Here is a 10,427-nt window from a genome sequence, read left to right as displayed (position 1 = left end):
GAGAAATAGAAATGCGGAATTTGGAAAGAAAAATAATCCTTCTATTGACACATATCAGAAGTATACTAAATATGTTTAAAATCTTTAAAGATTTAATACAAATCACCTAAAATTATCAATTTTTAATAAATTTGAAATAATGACGGCAAATTCTAAGTGGTTTAAAACCACAAGTACGTTGCTTTTAATACAAAGAGTTGAAAATAGACTTTATTTGGTTTCAAGTGTTTTTAAATTCAATCAAAATGCATTAAAAGAAAATGTATGCAAACATAAAATAATAAAAAATGTTGTAGCAATGGTTCATACTAGTGAAACTAAAATATGAAATTTCTTTTACCTGTATTTTTTAAATGTTTTAATCAAAAGAATAAGATAAAGAAACCAACTAATATTGATGGGATTATTTGTGAAAAGATTCATCTTAAGGAAGAAGATTTGCTAATGCTTGAGACCATTACTACATGCATGGTTTATGGTCCCTATAGACCTTTAAATTCACATGTTCTTTATAAGGTGGGTGAAAATTTTCAAAAGAGATATCTAAAATAGAATCAAGATGTGACATTAATGGATCAAGATAGATATTCTTTATATTGAAGAAGGACTGATAAAAGATCATTCAATGTTAGTAGTAGTAATATTGTTGATAATTAGGGTATAGTTTTAAATAATCTTATACCAAACAAACAATATAATTGCTACAATAATATTGATGTATGTACTTCAATTTGTGAAATGAAGTACATTTTCTCATATAATTACAAAAGAAATGATTGAAATAAAATCCAAGTATGATGTGAGATTAATAAAATTAAGTATTACATTGATTTTCAATACATTAAAGCTTCCAAACTAGTATGGTGTTTATTTGGAACAAAAGTGCATAAAGAAGTTTAAAATATAGTTCAATTGACATTATGTCTTCTCAAAATATATCAAATATTTTCTAATCTAAGTGACAATGCAACTAAAGTCTTTGGTCCTAGAAAGTGGAAAAAAAAAACTTTAACAAAATTATTTGAAACTTGCAAATTTATAGATATTACTTGATATTATACCTACTAAGCTTTTCTACATTGTGTTTTATAGTATAAGATTGTAAAGAAGTAGAAAATAAGATGACATGGATTTATAATTACTATATTTTATTAAAATATATTTTATTAGTTTTTTTGCAAAAGAAATATTCTATATTTAGCTCATCTTGATGATTATATATAGATCCTTTTATTTGAAGATTTAAAAATTATAAATAAAATGCTCTACTCAACTTTTAAAAAAGCATGTTTGAAAATGAGACTATTAGAGGATAATAAAGATTAGAATCAATTTCTAAAAGAGGTTTTTTTAATAAAAATATAAAAATAATTAACAACATATTTTGGTGTTATTCTAATTTAATAAATACTTGCATATCTAGAAAAGCTTAAGACAATAATTTTGTAATAATGAACATCACCAATTGGCTTAAGATTATGGAATTGAGAGTCTTATAGAAATATAAATATTAGAATATAAATTATTTCTTTTTGGTGAAATTTCCTATAAAGCAAACAAAAAACTTGTTGATTTTCTACCAATATTTTAATAGAAAAGGAATTGAAATAAAAGTACTTACAAAGCATATAGTATAAAATTGTGATGAGCTAAAAAAATAGTAGAATGTCATTTTCTAAAGTTCAATGATGAGTAATGCATTATATATTTTAATGTACTTTATTTGATAGATGAAAATCTTAAAAAGATATATTTTTTTTAAAAAAGATTGGTAGAAATTGACAAAATATTTGTTTACAATATAATAGCAATAAAGTTTTAAAGTAAAAAAAAGATTGCATTATGCATTATTTTATCTATAATTAGAGAATAACTTTTAAGTAGTTGAAAAATTACACACTTCGTATTCAAAATTCCACTCAATTTCTATAAAAAAAATATTTTTAATATTACTAAGAACGCAATATATATAAATGTCTTAAGAAATATAGAGCTTATAATCTAGAATAAGGCACCAATGAATATCAATATTGTGCTAAGGAAATTTATAGAATCCTCAAAAATATATATGACACTAAAAAGATAATTGGTTAAATTACCATAGTCTTTAGTAGAGACTTTTAAATTATTTTTTATATTATTACAAAAGACTCAAGAAGCAAGATCATTAATGCTTCTTTGCATCAATCAAAGATTTGTTGTCATATTAAATTATATAAATTGATCAAAAATACCAATCTTGAATGTCAATCTAAAAATATTTAAATATTTACTAAAGAGCTTTTAAAAGTATGTATTGTATATATTTAATATTTTTGAGGATTTTTTTTAAGATTTAATATTTTTAGATGTTTCAATTATAAAGTAGTAAGAAGTATACATTTTCGTAGGTTTTTATTTTAAGATGATTACCACCTCCATTTTTCATGAGCCTTTTAGACAAAAAGACTTTGTTTTTGGTATGTATCCTTGTAACAACATTTTCCAATAATAAGTCCTTGCATATATCTTCCATCAATGCCTTGGATCTAGAAGCTTCTTCAATTCACCTTAACATGCTTTTGATTTTTGACAGAGGCATTTTCTTTTATTACATGTTTTGTTTTAGAATTAAAAGCTTTTTCAATTTGCTTCTTCATTTTATTAATTTTCAAAGAAAGAAATATTGTTTTTTATTTTTATTTTTTTATTATAGAGTTGGAAGTATGATTCATATTCTATAGAATATCTTTTCATACTATTGATTTTCAAGAAGGGCCCTTAATTTTCTTCAATATTTTATTTTGGCTTTTAAAGCATGATTGATGTTCCAAAGATTGCTTCCACATTTTGAATTGTTCAAAGAAAAGAGTCTCTCTAAAGTTTCTTTTAACAATATTTTTTAAGCACTAAATTCTTTTATTTTTTGCATTTGCAAATTAAAAATGAATCAACAATAATTTATCCATTGAGAAGTATAGTGATTCTTTGTAAATATATGAAAGTAGGTCCGACATTAAAGTCTTTGATTTGAATTGTCTAATTAAGACCAATCATCAAAAGAAAATGTAGAGAAGAATATTTGATTGATAGATCAACTTTTTCTTTCAAAATGATAATATTGATATCTAAATGAGCATGCTAAGATAAGACTTATTTGAGTTTTATGTATTTATCTCAATATGAATATAGTATTGATGGAAGAGAGTACTAAAAATAGTAAATATTATCCAATCAAGTATTTAAATAATTAATGTCGACTTAGATAATCAATATTGTACTTCAAATTGAAGATTAAATGTTTCATTATGTTGTTGCAAAATATTGATAAACATCAATGATTTTATAATGGATCATGCTTGGTCATTATGCAATTGCATTATTGAGTTATAAAAGCAAGATTCTTAATTGGGAATAGGAAGAAATAATTGGCTTTTCTTCTAAAGATTTGATCATGTCTATCATTTGGACAAATTCTATTCAAATTTAAGTAATAGCAATCTCATATAAAGGTGGCATTGGTAATAATAATTAACAATTTTTAAAGAAAATCATTGAAGAATGTAGGAATAGATCTTAAAATCCTTATGTTTTTACATAGATATTTATATGTTATTTTATAATGAGCTTCTCCAAATACTATCAAGATTTTTTATCTATAAGAAAATAAAAATAAGAATACAACCATAAATATAATTTATCTTGAAATTTTATCATCTTAGCTAATTTAGTTGTTATAACAAATAAAAATTGTCTTTGTCAATAACATTGAAGAAAAATAAATGATTCTATACTTATGCATATTCTTTATTTTATTTTATTTTATTTTTTATTTGGCGTATCTTTAAAAGTTGTCTATTTTTTATTAAGGAGCTACAAATTAAAAAAATTTAGAGTCTTCATGTGTCCAATAGCACAAGTTTATACTAGCACCATGGCAATGCTTTTGTTCATTAATCTTGTTCTAAATATGATTCATCCAAAGCAACAAGAAGGGACTTCCATGATATATATAATTGGCCTATGGCTAAATTTAATTTTAATATGATTGTAATACTTCATGTTTTATATTTTATTTATTTAATGATGTAATTTAAAAATATCCCTTTTGTTTCTAATAAATAAAGATATATTTTATTTTTAATGGTAGTTTACTTTAGTTAAACTTCAATAAATTTGGTGTAGAAAACCATTACTAAAATATATTACACATGTATATTATTAACATGCAACTTAGTAAATTACAAATTACAATTTTCATACTCTTTTTGTGTCCAATGGTACAAGTTTCTACTAGTATATAATGATATTATGTATATATATCTTAAAGTTGATTTATTAGAAATATAAGATGTTTGTTTATTTATATATCGATACTTTAGTTCTTAGTCATCATATGAATATAATCACAAGAATAATTAATAATTTGGTTTGATGTAAGTAAAATATAATTGGTTACTTACCTTTATTCATACAAGGTTAACTCTACTTTTTTCAATGCAATGTGCAATCAATATAATATTGCCCTTAACCATCTTTATGGGATATTGCTAATACCATCACAATTTATGTTGGTGCCACAACCCCCATCTACCACATACTACCACAATTTTGCTACTATCACCACAATCCACCACTCACTTGATATATTGCTTCTTTTTTTTAAAAAAAATAATCAAATATTTGTTCAAATTTCCAATATGTTTTTTTCTTCAAATTATACAGAAAGTAATTTAATAGGAAAAAAAATATATAAAGTTATCAAAAATAAGTTTTAGTAGCAGGAGCAACAACTATAGTGGCATTAACACCACTTCTTTTTGTGCCTATGTTTTGTTTAAATCACATGCAATAATTTCAATATCATATATTTAAAAGTACACTTTTTTTTATCCTCCGATTCCCAAGTGATAATCTAAATTTCATATGATGAAAATAAATTTTTTTGTTAGTGTTATCACAATTTTACAATCAATAATTTTAGATTAGGATAAAGACTTTTGCCACATCATATATATGAAAATATCATTACGGTTTTGATTCATCATATTAAAAGGGTATATTGAAAGGGTTTATATCTCCTTAAACATTGCAACCACAGGTGCAACACCAAAGAAAAAAGTATTTTTTCAGCTCATTCATCACTGATAAGTTATATTAAAATAAAAATAACTGTGAAAAAAATATGTTTAATCCATAATCGAGCTTAAAAATTTGTTGCTACAACACATGTAAGTAATAAACCCTCAAGAGTTGCACACCCTTCAAATACCCAGGTTTTAAAATACGAGGCACAGTTTCCTAAAAATTGAAATTTCACTGCAAAAGAATTTCGAAAAACAAAAAATCCCAACTATCCAAAGTTTGATTTCTATGTTATAAAGGGACAGAATAACTAATTACTAGAAGCATCAAGGGCTGGCTACATCCACAAGTTCCTGCTGAGTATTATTCCTTAACAGCATGGGAATCAAAAATTAACGACGTCACAGACATATTTTCTGCAAGTGTGTAATTTCCACAAGCTCCTTTAACACAAAAAAATAGTTGTGATATACCATGTGCTGAGATCTTCAAAACCAAAAATCTGGATCATGAGGGCCTACTTACATGCCACACACCTAAAATCCACATGAGTAATTATAGACCCACATAAATAATCTGTAGCAGATGACACCTCCATTACCTGAAATTCAAAAATGCAATTACATCCACTTGAAACAAGATATCAAGACTATGTAACATACCATACCAACGGCGATGGAAACATAATTCCAGGGGATAATGTACTAACAAATATAACCGACAAAACATGCATAACAAACAATTCACAACATCGATGCTAAAAACCGACAAGGCCAGAATTGATACATAAGATAAACATACACAGAAGAAAAAGAACAAAGCACGAATCCATAACAAAAAAAACAAATCCATACAATGTTCTATGTGTGCAGAAAAATGATGCTAAGATTAACTAAAAATCTGTGCTATTTCCACGCATAACTTGCCTAAAAAAATTCGCGTTCCAACGGTCCCACAGTTTCGAACGAAAAAAAGCTAAACATCACCCCCACCCCATGTATTCCCTGCACAGCATACCTCAATTACTACCCACCTCGCGCTACTCCACTTTCTCGAACCCTCCGCGTCCCCCTCGGGACATAAATTACCTCATACAAGTACAAAATCGCCTCCAGGAATCCCCACACCCATTCCTCCAGACCACACACTATCCTCTCGTCTACCTACATCGGCGAACGACCCTTCGCTTCTGAACTCCGAACCCTCCCCTAACTCCGGTCATCCACATCTCCACCCACCACGGCATCCTACTGTGCTCGTCGATCCGTCCCTGTACACAAGCACACTCCGGCTCCTCAGAGCCTCCACCTCCCCAACGCCAACGCGCAACATGCTTTGATAGTGGCAAACCGAACCTGTCGCTTCCCGCCCTCGAGTGTCCATCAAATGCGATACCTCATCACCAACCCAAATCCACCCGCATCATGTCCACCACGCCACCGCGTCTCTCATTATCCCACCTCCTTCCAGGTCCCACTCTGCGTTCCGACTCTCCACGCAACCTATCCCACTCCCCCACTTCATCGAGCCTTCTGTCTCTTCATCCTTCGCAGCCGCTCCTGCCGCTCCTCCTCCTCTATCAACTCCTGCTCCCTCTCGTCCTCCTCCCGTGCCAGCCGCGCGCTCCGCTTCTCCTCCGCCTGTATGTGTCGGAAACTCGTCTCCATGTTCTTGTCGTCTTCGTCGTCCAAATCCTTGTACTTGTTCGGATTGTACCGAAACAGCTTCTGTATGATGCTCGACACCCCTGATGCTCGAGCGCCTCCTCCGTCCTCGCTGTCCGACTCGTACTCAGAGTCCAGCTCCTGCACCCTCTTCTTCTCCTTCCCGGCTGCTGGCCTGCTCCTCGCCACCTCCTCCCTTGCTGCTGGTCTCCTCACCTCCACGCTCGCCTTCCTCTGCGTACCCTCGCTTCCCACCGACTTCCTTCTCATCGCCTCGTCCGCCGCTGGCCTCCTCGTCGGAACACCCATCGTCTTCCTCCTATCCAGCTCGTCGACTGCTTTCCGTTTCAACCCGTTCGCGCTCGCCGGAGCCATTCTGCTCCCACCTGATGCTCCAGGTCGAGGTCCTCCTGCCACCACTCTTCTCATCTCGCTCTCCGAGTCCGAGCTCCCGTACCTCGGCCTCTCCACTCTCCTCCCGTCGTTCGCCTTCGCACTCACCGCCGCCTTCCTCGCCGGCTCCCCGACACTCTTTCGCTTCATCGCAGATCCATCCCTCTCGCTGTCTCTCCGGACCGACTGCGACACCCTCACCTCTGCTGTCGACTTCGCCACCATCCTCTCTCGGACGCTCCCATTCCCGGACTGCGACATCATCCTCTGACCTCCACTTTGAGCCACCCGACTCGCTGACGACTGCTTCGCCGACACTGACTCCCGAACCACACTTCTGTCGTGGTTCATAGCTTTCGAGCCCGCTGACTTCGCCCTCTCCTGCCCGTCTCTCTTTGCCCTATCCGACGCCATCCCCATCTTCGACGCCGCTCCTCGAGACGATGCTCTCTCGTCCACCCCACTCTTGCTCGCCAATCCCGCTCGAGACGGTGCCACCCCCCTCTCCGCCCTCCTTTCCCCATCCAACCGTGGCCCCCGTTCCGCCCTCCCTTCGCTCGCGCGTCGCACTTCCTTCTCCGACCTTCTCTCGCTCTCGTACCGAGGTTCCCGACCACCGCTGTCCCTCTCCGCGCCAGACCCCGCCCTGCTCGCCATCGCACCTGCATGGCGGGCCTGCCCGCTCGCGGATCCCTGTCCCGACGAAGGCCGCACGCTACCATTGCCTGCCACCTTCGCCTTTTGACCCTGTGAACCCATCGAACTCATCGACTTCTGCTTCGCCGAACCCTCTGCGGAGCCCCTGCCGTCTCTCGACGCCTTGCTGGGCTCTGCTCCAGAATCCCTACCCTCGCCTCCCCCGCGTTTGCTCGGGGGCTCGTCCGAAAACAGAAACGAGTAGTCCCGGTTGTCTTTCAGCTTCTGCGCCTTCGCTGCCGCCGGATTCACAGGCTTCGGTTTTGCTGCGGGCTTGCTTCCCGACCCGCTGTTCGCCGCCCTCATCCTGCTCTCTGCCCGAGCTTTCGCAGCCTTCTCCGCCTCGGCTATTCGGGCTTCGCGAGCAGCTATCTCCCGCGCTCGCTTCTCTTCCACCACCCGCTTCGCCACCACCTTCTCCACCTTCCCAAAAAACGACCCGAAGTTGTCCTTCCCTGCCGGTCGCTTGCTCCCGCTCGGCCCTGCGTTCCTCTCCGTCTCCCGCCGCTCGTACCGATCTTCCCATTCGGGGGACGGACTCCGAACATACTGCTTCTTTTGCTTGTCAGCTCTCTGCTTCTCCAGAGCCTTCAGTCGGAGCAACCGGTCCCGCGCCTCCTGGTTGTCGGGCACCCGATCGTCACTGCCCTTCTTGCTTCTCTGAACTTCTCTGGGATCCCGACCATCTTCCTGCAAGAAGGAGAAGTCCCTGCTCTTCTGCAGATACTCCGCCTTCTCGTCTCGCCACGACATGCTTCAACCCCGTCTTCGGACTTGTCGCTGTTGCAACTCGTCTCTACAGCGTCAACTCTGCACAAAATCACACTTCTGCCAGTCACTAAAACCAAAATCGCAATACAATGGAACACTCTGGTCGTCGTCACTGATAAGACCTCGCAACTCTTTTGAGTTGCCGGAACAGAGTCCAAAAGAGTAGCTGGATGCGGGTATCATCATGCAGTCCCGCATGCACAGGACCTGAGGGCTGAAGGATAACATTGCTGGAGATATGCAGGGATTCAGACCTCAAATAAAGCTTAAGGAATGGACTGGTGTAAGCTGCTTACACCTGAACACTCTATTAGACTTCAGAACTGCACTGCAAAACTCGGCTAGGTGAATTCGAATACCACTGTATACAGTGAATCATGTCTTGCTGCTGCATCAGCTGTTTAAGAGTTGTACCCAAATAGAATTATGAGACACCAGCTTGACAGACAGGCAACGGTTTGATCTTGCTTTCATTCTTTTACATATTTCGAAATTCGCATGACTAGAGAGTTTCCGCAAGCACTTTAGAACAGACGTTGAGCAAGCAACGACACTTCCAGTTGAAATGGTAACCTTGCAGCAGAGATAGAAAGAGGGAAAACCACCCCAAACCAGGGGCGGAAGACATCTGGTCCAAGCTGATGTGACCTGGCAGATTGACCACAGCTCTGTCCGAACGGGCTGAAGGTAATGCCGACACAGTCCTTGAGGTGGATCAGCTTGTCAGGAAACGTTATGGTGTGTGCCAACACATTAAACCAGGAAACAAAACTCACCAGAGAAGCCCAAGGGGAGTCGCAGCACGGTAAACTCGCACGCCACGGAATGATCTTATCCAAAACAGGTACTATCGATCTAGGGTTTCTAAGCTCCGTCCGCAGTTGTAGAATACGTAATCAAAATCCAGAAAAAGAAAATAAAAGAAAATGTAAGTTGAAAGCTCAGCATCTTCTCCGTGTACGTTCTCCGTGACGCGGCCCCCCGTTGCAGCATCGTCTCCCACACAGTCCAATGAAGCTCCCTACCAACAATCAAACCTCGCAGCACACGCATCCCATCTCACCCTAACATTCACATGCATCGCTCATCACCTACCTAGAGAGAAGTCTGGTAATTCTGCCAGGGGCTCACGACCTCGAATGCGGCAGCGTCCCTCCGGTTCTAGCACCTCGGCGACGGGAACAGCCGCAAGAGCTCCGCCACGCCTTAAACCACGACCAGAGATCCCACGCCACTGCGCCATTTTCCCGCCCGGCCGCGCATCCTCGCGCTCCGACCTCCATAGCCGTCATCCTTTCCTTACCCCCGCATGATTCCACCCCAAAGCTCAGACGCAGGGTAGGAAACAGAAACACGAGGAGACTCAACGCGGATGAGGCGGAGCTCTGAACCCTAAAACTAAACGTCGACACGCCCCGGAGCTTGACGGCACGGGATGATGTTAGACAAAGGCTCGGAGTCTGTGTGGAAACTTCCGCGGCGTAGGATGCGAAAGCTCCAGAAACAAAGCGGAGTCCTGGATGGAGGGGATGTGTATAGATAAGTCCTCCAGAAGGCTTCGGAGCTTCATGCCTCGCAATGTAGTAACTCCATCCCCATCTTCCAGTTCAATGCACATAAATGTCACCGTAAAAAGACTTGCGGGAAGAAACCTCAACCCTCAGTTCCTAGTTTGTTTGTTTGTTTGCTGCTGCTGCTTCTACATCTAGCACCCTGTTTACCAGTTTCTGCGAATCCAGTTGAATTCTTGAGTTATATACAGTTTTGGTATAAAAATACCAGATAATAGTTATGTTTTTGAAACAGTTCTTGTAACTTCGGGTTGACATCTTTTTGGAT

The 10,427-nt window shown here is 38.1% G+C and overlaps 1 protein-coding gene across 3 annotated transcripts; it reads right to left on the bottom strand.

The window, feature by feature from the left end:
• Positions 1 to 5,872: 5,872 nt before the first annotated feature.
• Positions 5,873 to 9,860, bottom strand: LOC112273479 (uncharacterized). 3 transcript variants are annotated; one of them, XM_024502333.3, is made up of 2 exons: positions 9,723 to 9,860; positions 5,873 to 8,627 (listed from the first exon to the last, which is right to left on the bottom strand). In XM_024502333.3, exon 2 carries the CDS (start codon positions 8,568 to 8,570, stop codon positions 6,585 to 6,587), a length of 1,986 nt encoding a protein of 661 aa, XP_024358101.1. In that variant the 5' UTR covers positions 8,571 to 8,627; positions 9,723 to 9,860; the 3' UTR covers positions 5,873 to 6,584. The 3 variants fall into 3 exon arrangements, with proteins under 3 accessions (XP_024358101.1, XP_024358100.1, XP_024358102.1); XM_024502332.3 differs by having other exon boundaries at positions 9,684 to 9,844; XM_024502334.3 differs by lacking the exon at positions 9,723 to 9,860 and adding an exon at positions 9,365 to 9,668.
• Positions 9,861 to 10,427: the final 567 nt, after the last annotated feature.

The sequence above is a fragment of the Physcomitrium patens genome, chromosome 20, assembly GCF_059467195.1.
Source record: "Physcomitrium patens ecotype Gransden chromosome 20, ASM5946719v1, whole genome shotgun sequence".
Taxonomy (NCBI): Eukaryota; Viridiplantae; Streptophyta; class Bryopsida; order Funariales; family Funariaceae; genus Physcomitrium; species Physcomitrium patens.
This window is presented reverse-complemented; position numbering and strand designations above follow the sequence as displayed.

Excerpts from the sequence above, each read along its gene's own strand:
- LOC112273479 (XM_024502333.3), bottom strand. The coding sequence starts at position 8,570 with ATGTCGTGGCGAGACGAGAAGGCGGAGTATCTGCAGAAGAGCAGGGAC.